Genomic DNA, 18,078 nt, shown 5'->3' with positions numbered 1-18,078 from the left:
TGAGGCCAGGTGGGGGATGAAGGTGCACTCGTGGTGTCATATTATTTGGCAAAGTCACATCAAGCTGGGGGAGAGAAGGGTGGGCCTAGGCAGGAAGCCAGAAGGTTAAATGAAATCAAACATTAATGACAGCCATCTGTGCAATGGGATTGATCACCCTGACCTCATAGGGGAGTGTGGGAATCTAATGAGTTAATAATACTTGTAACTTCTTGAGCACGGGTGCCTGGCACTGATCTGCTCTCAGCAGACAGTGGCCGTTGTAACTGTGTTACTACACACTTGAGTATCTACCAGCCAAGCAGTCAGTCCCTTCTATTTTAGATGCTGGCCTAGGCTCCAGGGAATACCCCAAGGGTATTTAAGAGCCTGTGGTTTGCCAACTTACGGGGGCGTTGATAGTCTCACAAAAGAGGCACAGTCTTCAAAACTTGCCAAGAAAGTCATCCTGGGCATCAGGGGCCCTCGATTTTGATCCCCAAGCGCCTCCTCTCAGGGCGTGAGCGCGCCCCCCGCCGGCGGTTTTCAGGAAAGCCTCAGCTGGGGAGCCCAGAGCCCAGTCCCCACCAACCCCTCTCTCCCGCCCGCCCCGGCGGCCACCCTGGGGGCGAGGCAGCCCGGCGCGTGGGAGGGGACGGCGCGCCATTGGCTTCAGCTCGGCACCGAGAGGAGGGACCAGCGCGGGCCTCCAGACTCGGGCAAACCCCAGCCGCGCAGGGTGCCGCGCGCAGTCCAGCCCGGCCCTGCCCGGCGAGGTAGGCGTGATGTGAGCGCCCGAGGTCCCGAGGTCCCCGTGCACGCCAGCTCCGCGCAGCCGGCGCCAGCATGCGCTAGGAACGTAAGTTCTGCTCCCCACCACCGCTTCGGAGCCTCGCACTTTCCCTTCCTGCCGCCAGCGGGCCGGTGCCTGCGCAGCGCAGCGCAGCCCAGCCCAGCCGTGCTCCTACGGCCTCAGGGAGCGCTGGGGATAATGAGGACCCCTTGCACTCGAGCCGGGGGGCCCCAGGACCTTTTGGCACCAACGGATTCAGCGGGGGTCCCGGGGATCCCCTCCTGGACTCTCCAAGACGCCATTCCGCAGCCCTTCTGTTCCTCTTCTCCTTTGCGCTCTCGGCTCGCTGCTCTCCCCTCTGACTCTGTTTCCCTCTCCCCGGCTTTGTCTCTCCGCCGTCTTCTCCCTCTTGGGCCATCTTCTCCCTCGGGCTGTTTATTTCGCCCTCGGCCTCCCCCTCCTGGGCTCGCGCTCTCTGCTTCCGAGCAAAAGAGAAAGGGAATGAAAAGCAGTTTTTCTCTCTCTGGGGTCTGACTCTGACCCGGCGCTCAGTTCTCGGTCCCCTCCCCCTCCATTTGTGCCCCCGATCCCTACCCCGCCATTGTTCGAGTCCTGGGAGTGCGCGGCAAAAACTTGCGAGTCCCAGTCCTTTCCTCTTCACCCCCGCAGGGCTGCGGAAGGAGGTGGCAGAGTTCCCGCTGCCCACAAGTCTGGCGCAACCTTCGGGTTCAGGGGTCCTGGGGGCGGGAGCACTGGGCCAGAGGACCTGGGGGCGCCCTACAGCGCGGAGCTCCCCGCTTGGAGTCTTAGAAAGTGGGTGAGTGGCTCGAGCTGGGAAATAAAGGACACGTTGGAGGGGAGGAGGAGCAAGCCTGGAAAGACCTCTGTCTCGAGGCTGGGGGTAGCGGTGAGCTGGCAGAAACGGAACCCGCGTTAAGCCCCAGCTATTGGGGGCGGGGTAGAACACAGGTGGAGACCGACGCCCCCACTCTCCCCTGAGTCGCGCGCTCTGCAGGAAGGGGGCAGTGTGGGACTATTGGCTTGGCGCAGGGTGGGCTGGGTCTCTGGCCGTTGGCAAAATACTTGAACCCACGCTGGGATTCTGTAGCGGAACCGCCAGAACACCGCGCCCATCCCCGGCGCGCCCAGCAGGGTCTGGAGCTCGCTTGGCGTCCCCTCACTCCACTCTCCACACCCCCAACCAGAGCCCAGCTCCCTCCGCCTCCTTGCGGTTCCTGGCGGGCGGATTTCTCAGCGGGAGCCCTTGGGGCGGCAGCGGAGCGGGGCGGAGGCCGAAAATCCAGGTTTCTCCAAAGCCAAGGCCGCCTCGCCGCTCCACACTTCCTGGTTGATTTCCTTCAAACTTTTCCTGGTGGGGCTGTCCAGCAGGATGAAGGCATCAGGGCTGCAGGGGTGCGCGCCCCAACCTTGCGGCCCCTTGGACCTCCGCCCCTGGTGGCCTGTGGAGAGAGGGCCCGAACCCTACCCTCTCATCCTGCAGTCTTCAATCCCAGGGACTCTGGGGGTGGAGCCGCTGTTGGAAAGACCGGAGGGGGCACTGTTGGCACCTTATCCGAAGCTCCATGCTCAGACCGGGAGGGGGAAAGCTTTTTCTTGTGTAGTTGTTAGAAAATAAGGTACTGCGTAGTCTCCAGGCCTCCGCGATCCCATCTGAAAGATGGGCAGTCTGGTCCCTGAGGTACCCTCCACCCCCAATATCCTGGAAGCTGGCTGCCCTGGCTTCTGTTCAGACTACATGCTGCCAGCTGATCAGTCCTTCCAAATTTGGAGTAGAGAGCTGAGGCCCAAAGCCCTTCGCCCATATCTGGCTGTCAGCACCTGCTGGGGGCCATTGCTCGAGGGTGTTCTCTGCTGGGCTCTGCTCTCAGACCCCACCCAGCTTCTCCAAGCTTATGCTCTGCTGCCTCCCCTCCCCCTAGATCTTATGACAGCTACCCCCACATCCTCTGCAGGAGAACCGGTCTGCCCCTCTGGGGGGTGTGGACGTAGGAGAGGGAGTGCGGTTGTATTCCACACATAGCTCTCCTTTCACTCATTGAACAAAATGGGAGTTGTACACCAAAAACGGCTTAATGAGTGCAGTGCCACCCACTGGGAGACAGCTGGGGACAGTATAAAGATTTTTGTCCCCATGGCACTGACACTTAAGGGAGAGGGGCAAATACCTAGTGAAATCAGTAAGCACATTGTATAGTGTATTGGGAGGAGAGAGGGCAGAGATGAGTGTTAAGGCCAGAAGTGGGGTTGCCATTTTAAACAGGTCAAGGAGGCCTCCCTGAGGAGGTGACTTTGAGATAAGGCTTTGAGGGAATGAGCTGTGGGGATCTCTTTGGGAAGTGAGGGTCCTGCTGAGAACAGCCTGTGCCAAGCCCCCAAAGCTGGCATGTGTCTGATGTGCTGGAGGGTTGGTTTGGAGCCAGGGGGGCAGTGGGGCAGTAGGGCAGTGGGACAGCGGGGAGGAGATGGGAGAGAAGGCTGGAACCTCCCCATTTCACAGATGAGGGAAGTGACATCCAGAAACCACATACAAGTCACTCCCCATGTAGTCCGAGGGCGGGGCGGGGTGCCTGATGTTCTGACTCTGGGCCCACAATACTTCCCTTTTGCCCTGCATCTCAACCATTCATTCATAGCACTGGTGCTGCCCCTGCCAGGGCAGGCCTGCCCAAGGGCCGAGACACAGAGGGGAGCCAGCCAGGCTTAGCACCCCACGGCTCCACTTCTGTGCGGCCCTCAGTCCCTGCCACCTGAGGTCAGTGCCCCCAGGGCAGCATCTTCCTGCTGACCCAGAGAGACCCCCATTCTCTCTTGCAGTTTCTTTCTCATGGCCACCCCCTTTTAAATACCACACCTCTGGGGGAGTACCTGTTATGAGGCTGGTAGGGCCATGGGGGAAACTGGAGCAGAGAACTGAGCCTTCTAGTCTGAAAATAACAACAGAGACATTGTTACTGAGCGTTCACCGTGAAACAGGTACTTTTCTAGGTGGTTTTGGGGCATGTTTCCATTGGGGGGAGGTAGGTGTCATTATTACGCCCATTTGACAGATGAAAAAATAGAGGCTCAGAGAGGTGGCTTCACTGGCCCAAGGCCACGCAACTCATAAGTGGTAAGCGGAGGTGTTCCGTTGTGACCTCTTCCTGTAACCACTAGGCCAGACCCCCAAACCCCAGGGCCAATGGTCAGTCCTGGACTGTGGTCCTGGCCCATCAGCGTCCTAAGAAAAGTACAGGAACCCTCCTCCTGCCTCCCCCAACCCACCAGAAGGCGTTTGCCTCTGAAAAAGTTGACTCAAAATGGTGCCTTGTCCCTCCAAGGAAACTTCCCCCTTCCCCTCCTGAGTTCCTGAGTAGCTCCCGGGGTGGGGGGAGGGGGAGGAGAGGAGGATGCTGTCCGATGCCTTCTCACAAGAGCTCTGGTGGCATGGAATCCGGAAGCCAGACTGTACCGATGACCGTGGTCCCATGGGACCCGGAAGCACCAGCTGCCTCTGAGGGCCCTGACCCGGTCACTGGGCCGAGGGGGAGACTGGCCCATTCCTGGCCTGAAAAGGACCGGACTTGCCCATGCGCTCCGCCCTTTGCGAGTGACAGCAGGGTCAGGGAGAACCCTCCCAGACTTCTGCGTGGTGCCGGGTGGCTGGACGCCCCCTTGTCCACAGCAGCAGCCTCAGACCCCTGGTCGAGGCCCCCAGGGATGTCCCCTTGGGCCCTCTGCCCTGCCCTGCCCTCCCCCATCGCCAGCACAGCAGGCAGTGTTTATTTTTTGTCTCTGGGGCTTTGGAGATATTTGTTTGTGATGGAAGTTTGGGTTTTCCTCCACTTTTCTGGAAGTTAGGCACCCTCAAAACAAAGAGAACTAATAGAGAGATGGAGACAACGAGAGAGGTGTTGGGACCTGGGGGCGGGGCAGCTGGAGTGTGGCTAGTGGACAGCAGGGTTTGGAAGCCACACCATGAATGTGACAGCCAGGAGGGACCACACTCCTACTTTTCTGGGTGAGGAAACTGAGTCCCAGAGGCCGGCCTTGTGGCAGAACCTGTGGGTGGCCTCGGCTGACTTGTCTCTCTGAACCTGGTGACTCAGGGCTCCCCCACCGGCCTTCCAACTTCAGTTGGAACACACGTCAGCCGCCTGCTCCCGTGTTCCTGGAGGTCCCTGCAAATCGGGCGTGGAGTCTCTTTCCCACGACTACAGAGCTTTGTCGGGGAACTGGGCTCGTGGTTGCTGCAGGACCCGCATCGCCCCACCCCCCTGCCAGTTTCACGCTACCGTCCTTGCCCTTTGCATCAGCGTGGACACCGAGTCAGCAGTGAGGGTGGGACTGATGGGGATGGACTGTGCAGCCCCTCCCGACACTGGCTCCCTGGAGCCTTGAGAGACCAGGCTGACTAAGGCCGGCCCAGCCTCTGGAATGATTACACTCCCATGTCCCGGGGGGGGGGGGGNGGGGGGGGGGGGCGGGGGGGGGGGACACGCCGCAAGGAAGCCCTGCCACAAGGAAGCCCTGCCACAAGGCAGCCTGGCCTCGGCTGCCACCCTTAGGCAGTGGCCCTGAGGCCTCCCCGCCAGAACCTGCACCCAGAGGCCACTGTGATGATGTCAGTCATGTGGCTGTGTCCATCCAGCCTCCCTTGTGTCCTGGAACTTCCTGGTTTAGCTCTAACCCACCCAGAACCTCCCCTCTGCCTCGTCACCCCCATTTGTAATACAGGGACGGAGAGGGTCATCTGCCCAAAGCACTGGGCTAGTAACGCACAGCCAAGATGTGAAACACAGGTCCTCTCCCCTCCCCCCAAGATTCACTGCCTGTGGGGCCAGGCAGTGGGTTCTGGGCTGGGGGGGGGAGGGGTGGTCTTTAAACCTCGTCTTGTCCAAGGAGGTGGTGGGCTGCCCTAGGAAGGGACCCCAGGGGGGTTGTGTGGGCTCTGGCCCCTGCCACCCTGCTCTCTGGACACTGCCTCCCACCCCTGGCTCTGCCCTGCCCCAGACCGTTTCCAGCTATTTTGTAGGAATGTGATAACAGAACAATGGGTCTCCCTGCGGCCCTTCCCAGGACCTGCTGGGTCACAGGGCTCGAACCCGAGAGAGGCTGGACCCCAGGGAGAGGTGTGGAGGCTGGCAGCCCGCCAGGGACTTTCAGGGGAGGTGGGGAAGAGAACTCAGAACTTAGCTCTTTTTGGAAGCCAGGCTCCCCGACCAGTACCTCCACACACGCACAGGTACACCCCAGCTCCGCTCAGGATGTCCAGTCACAGTCCAGTTAATGTGGCTTGGATTTCAGCCCTGCCACTTGCCTCAAGAGACATTTTGGCCTTAGTTTCTCCATCTGTAAAATAGGGGGCATCCCAGAGGGTTGTGGTGGGAATTTCAGGGAATTCCTGGTCTGGACGTGCTTGTCCCCTGCCTGCAGTCTCAGGGCATGCTTGTCCCCTGCTTGCAGCCCCAGGGCGGATGCCCCTGGGGGTGGCTGTCCTTGCCAGATGGGGAGGGACAGGTGTGCTGCTCCTCCAGCAGAGGGTCTTGTTTGGAAAGGAAGTGGTTCCTGGCTGTGACACTCAGCAGCAGTGAGTCCCCCTTGAATCATGGGGTGGCTCAGAAGCTGGTGGGTGTTCTGGGCCCCAGGCCCCTTCCCCCTCCCCCTGCCAGGTTCCATGATAGGGACAGCACTTCGGTCCACCTGTTTCTATGGAAACCAGGCTTCCTGGAGAGGCTCCAGGGGTTGGGAGAGGTCCTCCAGGACCCACAGAAGGATGCACCAGCCAGGCTGCTCTGCTGCAGGGGCAGGGCCAGGGCCTGGGCAGCCGCCCTGCGATCGCACAGATGGCTGCCCTTCACCCAGCTCAGGTGGGGTGCCAGGCTCTCGCTGCCTTTTCTGGGTGCCTCGTCACAACCCAGGAAGCTAAGTAGTGTGTGGTTTCGTAGGGGAGGAAATAGAGGCTTGGTGAGGTTAAGAAACTTTCCTAAGGTCACAGCATAATTAAGATAAAGCACCAAGGTTCCCAGCCCACGTTTGCCAATCGTTAGGCACCCGCAGCCCCCACTCTGTCATCTGCTGAGCCCTCTCTTCCTGCCTAGTTCAGTCTGGTGTGGGGAGGGCTTTGCTTGGCCTCTGCCCTATCCTTGCCCCTCTATCTTGCTGCCACTGAGAGCTCTTTGGGCACGTCCTTTCCTGGCCTCAGATGTCAGAGACCGTGAGGAAGGGATGGGGCAGAGTGGGGGCCGTGGGCTGCAAGGAGTGAGACCTTAGGCACAAGGGCCTCTCGGCCCTTCCCCTACTCATTAATGTGTCACAGATATTTGTTGAGCTCATGTCCCAGGAACTGGCCAGGCCCCGTTGACACCCCACCCTTTGGCACTCCCCTCTAGTGCTGCTGGGGCTTTCTGAGGCAGTGGGGGGTGAGTTTTCACCCCAAATTCTTACCCAGTCCTCTAACCGCACCATGTCCCGGGCACCCCGTATACCAGGCCCTCTGCCGAGAGTGCACCCTCTCCTGGAGTCTTTAGCGCCCCGTGAACCCCTTGCCCAAGGCCACCTGCCCATCCGCCCAGGAGCCAGAGTCCAAATTCCAACCCAGCCTGGCTGACTGCAAAGCCCCTTCCGTGCCCTCTTCTGCCACCAGCTCATGTGTGGCCTGGGGCAGTTCCTGTCCTCTCGGCCTCAGCGTTCGCCCTGTGTGTTTGGAGCAGAGCCTGCCCTTGGGCCCTGCCACAGGGAACTGAGTGTGTTCCTGAACGTTCTGGGTGGGTAGTGAGACCTGCTTCCCTTAGCCTGTCTCATTCGTCTGTGCTGACAAAGTGCCTACTGTGTGCCAGGGCCCAGCAGGGAAACTCTCAGACGAGCACAGTGCCAGCCCTGCCTTCAGGTCACTAAGTCTCTGGGAGGCCAGCTGCCGGGATGGGACTGGGAGTGTGGACAGGAAGTGGCAGCGACCACCTGCCGGAAACCCGCGAGTCGCAGGAGCAGGTGATGCCCTGGGAAGACCCCTGGACGAGGGCCATGGAGAGACTTGAAGCACAAGGAACATGGGAGTGGGGTAGGGGGCCAGAGGGCAGGGAGGGTGTCCTGGCTGGGTGGTTGTTTGGAAGTGGAGACAACGATTAAAAGGACAGTGACTTGCCAGCTTTATCAAGAATCCGGGTCAAAGGAGCTGGCCAAGGGCAGCATGCATGAACTGGGTATGAACTGGAGTTGGGGGGCGCTGCATGCTGTATTCTCCCCTCTTGCTTAGCAGGTCCCCCCAAGGGAGCGTGTAGGTGGACGGGCAGCCCTCCTCTCCTTTGCTCCTAGCCAGGCTGGGGGAGGAGGCACCTGGGGAAGCCCTGGAGCCCTTCACACAGCATCTAGATTTGGGAGAGGAAGTGTGACAGCCCTGGGGGGCAGGCTTTTTCCACTCCACACGGCTGAATGAAGGAGGAAAGGGAGGTAGAGGGAGCATGGGCAGGCCTGCCGTGGGCAGGGCCCTCCCTCCTCACCCTCCATACCTCTGCGGGGGTGGGCGTTCTCCGTGCCCCCATTCCTCAGGAGCAGAAACTAAGGCTGGGGAACTTGCCCAAAGCCCTGCAGCTGGTAAAAGAGCAGAACCACATTCAAACCCAGGTCTGGCTGCCCCCAAGCCAGTGTCCAGCCAGAGTGCAGGGAGAGGAATGGAGGGAGGTAAGCTCTGTCCTCTCTCAGGTTAAAATGGGGCCGAGCCTGAAGGAAGCACATAGAGTGGCCTTGAAGGGGAGGGAAGTTCAAGGGCAGATCTGAGGCATGGGTGGAGCATTTGGTTTGCTTTCAGAGGGGGGCATGTTTACAGGCTGATGGGCGTGGAGGAGTGTTTGCAGCCGCCCACCTGTGCTCTGGGGCGGGCCGGTCCCGGGGTGAGGAAGGGACCGAACTCAGTACTCCAGCAGTCAACTGCAGAGGCAGGTGCAAGGGATCCACTTCCTGGAGATCAAGTTCAAGATTTCATTCTCCCTGGGAGGCTTCAGGGCCCTTTCTTTGTTGGTGGGGAGCTTGGTGCTGGGGCTGGGCTGCGGGGGGGCGGTACCGGTGGGTCCCATCAGCCCAGGACCTGATGGCAGTGCCTATGGATAAAGCTGGTCCCTCCTGTGAATGATGCCAACGCCAGGTGGAGCCCCTTTCTGTCCCCAGCCCCAGCAGGCTGGCACCGCCACACCGCACAGCCTTCAATTTTTGGTTCAGGTTCATGCTGCAGAGGGGAGCTGGGTGTTGAGAGGTCGCTGGGCAGAGCAGGGCAGCTGACCCCCTGAGCGGGGGTCACTAACAGCCCAGGCTTTGTGGGCTCTGGCTTGAGGGGCAGCTTCTGCCATGGGACTGAGGGCTGGGGCCTCTGCCAATGGGGTGGAGATAGTAGGAAATTCTAGGTAGATCCTTCTCCTGGTTTGTCTTGGCTTCCTTCCCAGAGCCGCTGCTGCATGGGGGGACGCGGGGGAGGGGGCATGTCTAAGTACCATCTCTACAGACCGGTTTCCAGCGACCCGCACACTGACCTGTGTGCTTCACAGCTGTGTCTCCTATTCTCTCAGCACCCCTTTAAGGTAGGACCTTTTATTTTCCCCGGCTACGGATGGGGAGACTGAGGCACAGAGAGACTGAGGGGCTTGCTCTCGGGCACGCAGCTAAGAAGTGGTGGGTCCAGAGTCTCAACTCCAGGTGTGACTTCAGCAGTCCAGCTCTTAGCCACCGGGTCTCCAGCAGCTCGAGGGAGCAGTTCCCGGGCACTGGACAGTGAACTTCCTGTCTGCTACTTTGTTTCTCCTTCACCCAGACTTAGGGGAAGAGTTGAGGGTTTCCATTTCACAGATGAAAACTCGGGCTCAGAGGGGAAGCGACTTGCTCTGCTGGATGGCTGACAGATCAGCACCCCTGCCTCCATCCTCCCACTTAGGCTGTGAGCTACTTCAGGGCAGGGCCCCCTCCTGCCCCTAAGCCCAGCTCACAGTTTCTTCATTCAAAGGAGCAGGCATTGCACTGTGCACCCCGCCCAAGCGTCTCTTCGACCCTAAATCTCTAGGAGGTGGGAAGTGCAGCTCCATTTCACAGGTGGGGAAAACTGAGGCTCTTGGAGGGAGGGCTAAACGGCCCCGGGGCTGTTGGAGGACTGGCCTCGCCTGGTGCTGACGAGGATGCAGAGCCGTGGGATGCCCGTGCACTGTGGGGGAGTGCGCTGGGCCGCCGCTGTGGGACAGTTGGGCACTTTGTCCTAGAGTGCAGCGTGGAGTCACCACATGACTCGGTATCACCCACTTACTCCTGGGTATTTGCCTCAGAGAAAGGAAACCTTGGGGCTGCACAAAACCCTGTATGTGGACATTTGTAGCATCTTTGTTCACAGCCATCAAAGTCTGGAATCAAACCAGTGTTCCTCCTCCGGTGACTGCATGATGACGCTGATGACGCTGGTGTGTCTGTCCCCTGCAACACTGCCGTGCAGTGGCTCTTGGGCCCACCTGGCCACCGAGGGGGGGGGCGGTGCCAGTCTGATTACAGCTTCTAACTGGATGCATAGGAAAGGGGCAGCAAGTGGCTGAGGTGTCGTGACAGCCCCTAGGTCCCCGAGGAGCAGTCAGATGAAACTGGTTGTCACAGTGGGGCTGGCTGCCTCCCCGCCCACTAGTGTTGGGCACTGAGCTGCCTTCTGGTCACCACCAGCCACTCCCATGCCCCCAGGTGAGTGGGGGAGGGGAAAGCAAAGGCGTCTTCATTTGAGTGACTGGGCTCCGGGGCTCAGGACGTCCAGTGGGCCTGGACTCGAATGCACTGAAGACCTCCAGTCCTGATTTTGCATTTTGGTGTGCTTCCTGCCCTGTCTGGTGTCTGTGAGTCTGGAGCCTCATTATCCGAACACCCCACAGTGAGACTCTGTTCTGAGGTTTATTTGATGGGTGCTTCATTTCGCTTTATGGCCCCAGGGGGTGTTGGGAGGGGGCCTAGGGAGGTTTATTTCTGTGCTTTGACTTGGGCAGCCCTGGAGAGGGAGACTCGCCACACGGCACTGAGACCTGGGTTGGAGACCTGGGCAGGGAGGTCTGCCCAGTCCCCTCAGGGTCCTGTCCGAGGGCAGGTGACCTCTGAGCCTTGTCTACAAATTCAAGGGGGCTCTCCTGCCTTCCTAGAGGGCGGCCACGGTGGGAACTCGATGGTGGAATACGGGGCACCCACCACTGCCGCTGGTGTTACTGACCCGTCTCCACTGAGCCTCATTGGACTTGGCTTCCTCATCTGAGAAATGGGTGTGAACAGCACCCCTCATCGTGGCTTACGCCCCTGTCTCTTCTGCACAGGTTTTGTGCTGACTGAAGGCAAGACCTGACATTCAGCTCCTCTCTGCGTCCCCATTGCCCATCACCGTGCCTGACACACAGTAGGTGCTTGAGACCTGGCTCGAGGTGGAGCTGGGGGATGGCCAGGGCTGGGGGCTGTGGAGAGTCATGGGCAGACATGGGGTGGGGGGAGAGGCTGGTGGTGGGTGCTGAGGGCAGAAAGGGGACAGATAGGGACTGTCCGAAGCCCTGCCCACACCCCTGACCATCCTTCCTCCGGCTCAGCAGGCCCCCGTGGCCAACCCCTTCCCCTTCCTTCAGTCCTGGTGGGTTTGAAGGGGGCTGCCTGGGCATATGAGGAGGGAGGGGAGCAGGGCTGTTAGGGCCTCAGGGATTGTCTGGGCAGAAGTTGAGGGGAGAGCCTGGCACCCCGGCTCCAGAACCCTGGCTTGGACTCGCCCTTCCTTCTTCAAAACCTCATTTGCCTGCTGACCTCGAGCCCCCACTTACCCCCCCCCCGCCCCCGGGAACCCCTGGGTGTGGTCTCAGTCCAGTGCTTCCTGGGCCCTGTCCTCCAGGCTGTCTGCAAGGCTCCACCGGTCCAGCCCGGTCACCTGGGGGGCTCCAAGTCCACTCAGGCCAGATGGGCTGACTGAGCTGAAGGGGCCTCAGGAGTCCCCGCCCCCGAGTGTGTTACAAATGAGGAAGCTGAGGTCAGCAAAGGGCAGTGACGCGCCCTATTTTCATTGCTGCTGGTGGCTAGGAGCTGGGCCTCTGACTCCTTGTCCCGTGACCCGCCTGCTGCCCCAGGCGGAGGGGCTGGCCACCCTCAGAGGTCTGGAAGCTGAGTATGACCTGTGGCCTGACACCCTGTCTCCCGACAGCCCTTCCGAGGAGGAGGAGGAGGAGGCCGGGCGCCAGAACAAGATGGCAGCCAAACAGCCCCCGCCTCTCATGAAGAAGCACAGCCAGACGGACCTCGTGAGCCGCCTGAAGACCCGAAAGATCCTCGGCGTGGGTGGGGAGGATGACGATGGGGAGGTGCACCGCTCCAAGGTGCGCTGGTCTCGGGAGCAGGCATGGCCCCCCGTTTGGGGGATGAGGAGTTGAGACACACATAGCTGCAAGGGCTCCCAGAGTTAGCTCAGGTTTCTGGAAACTGAAGGGAGGTGTCAGGGGAATAAAAACAAAAGTGAAACAGATCATTAGAAGGAACTGAGTGCTTATGAAGTGCCTGTTATCATAACTCTGTTTTATAAGCGTTATTTAGTCTTGCTAGCCTTGGAAGATGCAGATACAGTTATCAACCCATTCCACAGATGAGGAAAGTCGTCTGAGCCTAGATGAGGCTCAGAGAGGTTAGGTGACTTTCCAAAGGCCACACCAGGAAGTCGCAGGGCCAGGCTGCCAGCCCACATCTGGCAGACTCTTGGGCTTCTGTCCTTGGCCACTGTATTGTCAACTTTTCTTAAGCCCTGGTGTCAGGGAGGCAGTGAGGGGTGGCCTTCGTGTGACCCATCCAGGCTGGGTGGCTGTTTGGCTAAGTGGAGTTACCCAGGGTCTGGGGCTTCGGTGTGCTGGGTGTGCCGAGTGCTGCTGCACCGGGGTCATTGCCTGTGACCCTTTTGTGTCCACAGATCAGCCAGGTCTTGGGCAATGAAATCAAGTTTGCTGTTCGGGAGCCTCTGGGACTGAGGTGAGCATTATGCGTGAGTGCTGGTGGGGAGCGGGGTCCGGGGAGGGGGTGTGTCAGGTCCTGCTTCTGGTCTTGCCTTTGATTCCAACCCATCTCATTCCCCATGCCCCGTCCCCCGCAAACCAACTCTCCCTGGGCATCTTGGCTGGAGAGGGAAGGATCCCCTGGGGACTGGGGTGGCAGCGAAGGGCCTGGCTGTGACCTTCCCACTTCCGCCTCCCCAGGGTCTGGCAGTTTGTTTCAGCTGTGCTCTTCTCCAGCATTGCCATCATGGTGAGCCCCTGCCCTGCCCCCGGGAACCCCAGGCCTGCCTCTTCTAGGAGCTTCTCTCCTGCCCTGGGGTCCCTGCTGCCTCTCCCAACTGGCATGGCCATTATGCTGAGGCCCCATCAGTCAAGGCTCGATGGCCACCTCCACGTCCTCATCCTGACCCTCATCCCACCTGTGTCCTGGCCCATCTTGGACCTCCTGGCCATGGGCCTGATTCCTTGCCCCTGGTAACCCCAGCACCTTCTGTCCTGCCATGGAGGGTGGGGGTCAGTTGAGGGACCCTGGCCTTGTTCCTGGGGGAAGAAAGATGTCTAGGGGTTTTCACAGTGACCCCCCCACCCTAAGCCTCCTGCTGTCCCCAGGCCCTTGCCTTCCCTGACCAGCTCTATGACGCAGTCTTTGATGGAGCCCAGGTGACCAGCAAGACCCCCATCCGCCTCTACGGGGGTGCCCTCCTCAGTGAGTATTGCTGGGGAGGACTCTGGGGGACCAACTGGGGTTGAGGAGAACATGGGGCCCCTGCCTCTGTGCCTGGGCTCCCGGCCCCAGATAACCCCCTTCAGCTGTCTGTCTTTGCTGGGTGCATGCTGCCATCTTGTGGCCACTGGTAGAATGCACCCAGTGGATTAGAGCTGTGTCTGGGCCGCCCTCTGGGGCAAGCACTTAACTGAGCGTTTGCTGGGCAAAGTGCACCACTGGGCACTGGTGTGCAGGGATGAATGACGCCAAGGCCCTGCTCCCAGAGCCTCACAGAGCAGCAGGCAGAATCAACACCGTGCCTGCAAAACCCCTCTCACACTTGGGACTCTCGTTTGAACATCTGTTTCCTCTTCCGTCTGAGTCACACACATGCCTGTTAGGAAGCTGAGTGACAGCTGTAAAAACCTAGTATAGATGGCGTTCCTCTCCTTCTCCAGAACATTCTATGGCTCCCTATTGCCTTCAGATTAAAGTCCCAGCTCTGCCACCTGGCATTCAGGGTCATTGTGGGGGTGGACCCAGGCGGCCTTCCCAAACCTACCTCCCCCACAGGCAGCCACACCTCGTGATGCCCCACCCTCATTCCAGAAGGCCCCCGTGCCTTCACACAAGCAGTTTCCCCAGTCTTGTGCTGCGTGCACGTCCACTCATCCTTCACGGGCCAGCTCCAATACCAGTTTCCCCAGTCTTGTGCTGCGTGCACGTCCACTCATCCTTCACGGGCCAGCTCCAATACCTCTGGGGAGGGGGTGGTAGAGGCTGGCGCGAGAGGCCAAGCATTTCACCCACACAGCTGGGGAGGTAAGGTGATGGGTTAGGTTTGTTGAAACAGAGTGAGTATGTATCTGGTATTCAGGGCCAGCAGAGCCCGGGTGAGCTTGGCCTGGTAGAGGGGAGGTATGGTCCGCCCACCTCCCCCTGGGGAATTCCTACGAGCTTCCTCTGTAGGCTCAGGTGTGCACTTGAAAAGAAAGTGTGATCGAGGACCAGGTGAGCCATGAACTCATTCGTTCCCATCCGCCCAGAATCCGAACAGCCTGATAGGGGCAGAGTACCTGGGACTCAGGTCTTCTGTTTTACAGGTGAAAAGACAGAGTCCCAATGAGGGGCTGTGACTTGCCCAGTGCCCCACCATGTGGGGGACATTGCATGAATGGGAACGAACTTACTGGCCGACACAGCAGAGCTGAGCCCGGAGGGAAGGGGATGAGGAGGGACAGGGGAGTTTTAGGTTGAGGAAATATGTGGGGGCAGATGTCAATACATAGGGTCCTGGCTCCCTTACCATGTAGGGCCAAGGGGACAAGGACCAGACCTCTCGCCCCTATCCCAAAGGGGCGGGTGGGTCAGGCTGTCCTGTCCCCAACTCCCTCTCCGTCCCCACTCAGGCATCTCCCTGATCATGTGGAATGCCCTCTACACGGCTGAGAAGGTCATCATCCGGTGGACTCTGCTCACCGAAGCCTGTTACTTCGGGATCCAGTTCTTGGGTGAGTCCTGAGGTGGGCAGTGAGGGGCGGCTGAAGGCGGGCTGCGGGCAGGGCATCTACGCCCTCGCCTTCTGGCTCCTGCCACTTGGGTTTCTAGGAGGTGATGGGAACTTGTCTGAAGGGGAGGGACCCATGTGGCTGTATTAACCTGTGTCTGCACACCTGTGCTCACACACCTGACACCTGTGTCTTCTGAACACACACATGGGCATTTCCACAGCCTCCCCCACCACACCCCAGCCCAGGTGTGACAGCACGTGCTGATGTTGCCCACCTGCTCACCCCATGTGGGGACGTCAGCATAGAGGCATTTGTGGGGTCAGGGGGCTGGCAGGACCGTAGGGGTCCTGGGTCAGCAGGCTGTCCTGGGGCGGGGCAAGGGCGCCTCCCTGGGCTGACCCCTGTCCCTTCCTGGCCTTTCCCCCACAGTGGTCACTGCCACGCTGGCTGAGACGGGCCTCGTGTCCCTGGGGATTCTGCTGCTCCTGGCCAGCCGCCTCCTTTTCGTTGCCATCAGCGTTTACTACTATTACCAAGTTGGCCGAAAACCCAAGAAAGTCTAGCTGACTGCTGGGCCGGGCTCCGGGGCCAGGCAGCCCTGGGCCTCAGTTTCCCTTTGGGTCATGGAAGGCAGGACAGACCCTGCCCTGCCCAGGCAGACAGGAGTGGCGGCTGTCCCTTCTTCCTGGGCCCTCCCTGAGTGCCGTGATCTGGGTCTTCAGGTTCGGGGAGGCACAGGGCCTCTGCACCCTTGCTCTTTGTCCCACATGGTGATGCCTTCTTTTCTGGGGCCTCTTGGCCTGTGGGTCCCCTGGCTAGACACCAACGGAAAGAGCCTGCATCAGGGCTGAGGCGAGGCCTGGAGGCCCTTCTTTCTTTTGAAAGAGGCTATGGGCTGCCTCCTTATCCTTCCCTTTCACCTCCAGCCAATCTAGTGCCCAAGCAGCTGAACTTGGCTTCTATCCATGCCTGGAAAACCCAAGAACTTGACCTTGTGTCCCTATCCTTGTTGCGGGCCCTTCACACAGGTGGGGGCCCCTCTCCACCTCCAGACGCCCACACGTGCGCTCCCCGCAGCCCAGCCGCAGGCCGACGGGCAGAGGTGGCCGGCTGTCTCTGAGCTGGCACTGCCCTTCAGCCTTCCTGTGAGGTGGGCCACATGCAGCAGAGCCCTGTCCTGGTCACCATGAGCTCTCCTGGGACTTCACGCAGGGCTGCTCTGCCTTCACCCCAGCTCCTGGAGGCCCCTAGCAGTCCCCTTCCCCCAACTGGCCTGGGTTCAGAGGCTGCCAGTGGCCTCCCCAACAAGCTGGCCCTGCCATGGACACAGGGAACCCCGGATGGAGGCAGCCTGTAAGGGACAGGGTTTGGAGATGAGGAAGGAAGGAAAGCAGTGGCATTTCTCTGTCCCTTGGGTCTGATGTTCACCTGGCTTAGCCCCTCACCTGCCCTCGCCTCCTCCCTAGGGTGCTGCTCCCAGGGTCTGGCGGGATAGGACTGGGTGCCCTTCAAACTCAGCAGGGGAAATAAATATTTCAGGGGGCCACCTCCTCTCAGGCCCCCTCCCCACAACCCTGACGCCCTGGAGAAGGCTGACACCTGGCTCTCTTGGAGCCGAAGAGCCCTGCACACCCAGCAATCTGTGTGCGCCCAGTACCCCCTCCCTCTCCACGCTCGCCTTCCCTCCAGGAGACAAGTGTGGTCACCTTGGATGGCAGCCCCGTGTCCTGGAGACAGGCATGGAGGAAGCCCAGGCCCCAGGCTCCCTCTCTTGGAACAGAGTGTGTTTGGGGTCGAGGTGGATGGTCCTCCAGTGCAGCCCAGCTCTGGCCACTGCCAGCTGGGCCCGGAACCTCGCCCTGCCCTCCCCGTGCCTGGCTGTCCCCACAGCCGAATGCCCAGTGTCCAGCACAGCTGTGGAGAGAGGCCCAGTGGGTCAGGAGCCCAACTAAGGCTGTGCTGCTGGTGGCCATGGCCCAGCAGAGGGACCATGACACTGGGGACAGGCCTGCTCTTTTCTGGCACCCCTCTCTTGCCACTGAAGTTTGTGCCTGTCCCCAGGAAGAGCGCTGGGCAGGTCGGACGCCCCCTGCTGACTTGGGGAAGTATTGGTGGCTGTTGGGCAGTGCCTCCACAACCAAGGCCACATCCTCTGTCTGACCTGCGACCCTTAAAGCCTGGCTGGTCCCCCCATGGGTGACGGATGATCTGTCCTGATAGCAGCTGGGCTTGGCCAGTAGACCCCTCCTCAGGTGGGCAGGGAAGGACAGGCACGGGCTGTGTGGGGCACCTGCTGGGCCGAGCTGGGTGGGCCGCTTCACTCAGCTGGGGCGCAGGGAGGGCCCGTGGGGATGGCGCTGCCTGGGCTGTGGCACTGGGCAGTGTTCACGGGGCTCCGTGATGCCTGGTTAAACATCCCGGGGAGGTGCGGGGCGGCGGCGGGGTGGGTGTCAAGGAGGACTCTTGAGGGGGAGACTGTGACGAAGGCCCAGCTGCAATCCTAAAGGTTTGGGAAGACCCAGAACGCCCCTTCCCTGTTTCCCCAGGCCCCCCTGGTCACCAGAGCCCAGTACCCTCTTGACCGAGCTCCTGCCCCTGCCCACCCCACCCCCAAATCAAGACCACTTTTTGTCATGGCCACTATTTATTCTTCGTTCCTTTTTCTTTTTGTAAGAAATGGTCACAAAAAGCCAGTGCAAAAACATCAGTGTGGGTGTCCTGTTTTATATTACAAAAACTCTCGATATATAATATCAAAAGGGGGGCTCACAGGAAATAAACATGATAAATTACCTCTGCTATCTACTGCAAGGAACATTTACAATTTTCAAAATAGACTTTCAATGTAGGGCCCATGGGGTAGGGGGAAGAGGGCTTCTTAGGGTTCTGGGGCCTCAGCTAGTTTGGGGGATCCTGCCTGGGCCCCTTAGGCATGGGTAGGAGAGGGGCAAGGGGGCCTGGGGGTGGGCCCTAGCCCCCAAAGGGTTCCCCTCTTCCCAGAGGCACTGGTTTCTGGAGCAGGGAGGAACAGTGTGAGGCCTTGCCTGGCCCTTGCCCTGTTGTCGGGTCATAAGCCTG

The 18,078-nt window shown here is 60.0% G+C and overlaps 1 protein-coding gene across 4 annotated transcripts; it reads left to right on the top strand.

Annotated features, from left to right (window-relative positions):
* Nucleotides 1-646: 646 nt before the first annotated feature.
* TP53I11 (tumor protein p53 inducible protein 11) lies at nucleotides 647-17,801 on the top strand. 4 transcript variants are annotated; one of them, XM_037069065.1, is made up of 9 exons: nucleotides 647-838; nucleotides 1,442-1,589; nucleotides 11,086-11,165; nucleotides 11,949-12,120; nucleotides 12,702-12,760; nucleotides 12,985-13,033; nucleotides 13,393-13,489; nucleotides 14,899-15,000; nucleotides 15,430-17,801. In XM_037069065.1, the coding sequence occupies exons 4-9, from the start codon at nucleotides 11,992-11,994 to the stop codon at nucleotides 15,561-15,563; spliced, it is 570 nt and encodes a 189-aa protein (XP_036924960.1). In that variant the 5' UTR covers nucleotides 647-838; nucleotides 1,442-1,589; nucleotides 11,086-11,165; nucleotides 11,949-11,991; the 3' UTR covers nucleotides 15,564-17,801. The 4 variants fall into 4 exon arrangements, with proteins under 4 accessions (XP_036924960.1, XP_036924958.1, XP_036924962.1 ...); XM_037069063.1 differs by lacking the exon at nucleotides 1,442-1,589; XM_037069067.1 differs by lacking the exons at nucleotides 647-838; nucleotides 1,442-1,589 and adding an exon at nucleotides 9,321-9,339.
* The last annotated feature ends 277 nt before the right edge of the window (nucleotides 17,802-18,078 follow it).

The sequence above is a fragment of the Sturnira hondurensis genome, unplaced genomic scaffold, assembly GCF_014824575.4.
Source record: "Sturnira hondurensis isolate 20B ecotype Veracruz unplaced genomic scaffold, ASM1482457v3 Scaffold0018399, whole genome shotgun sequence".
NCBI lineage: Eukaryota > Metazoa > Chordata > Mammalia > Chiroptera > Phyllostomidae > Sturnira > Sturnira hondurensis.
This window is presented reverse-complemented; position numbering and strand designations above follow the sequence as displayed.

Excerpts from the sequence above, each read along its gene's own strand:
- TP53I11 (XM_037069063.1), top strand. The coding sequence starts at position 11,992 with ATGGCAGCCAAACAGCCCCCGCCTCTCATGAAGAAGCACAGCCAGACG. Across the intron at positions 12,761-12,984 it reads CGGGAGCCTCTGGGACTGAG|GGTCTGGCAGTTTGTTTCAG; the intron begins GTGAGCATTATG and ends CCGCCTCCCCAG. Across the intron at positions 13,490-14,898 it reads CTACGGGGGTGCCCTCCTCA|GCATCTCCCTGATCATGTGG; the intron begins GTGAGTATTGCT and ends GTCCCCACTCAG.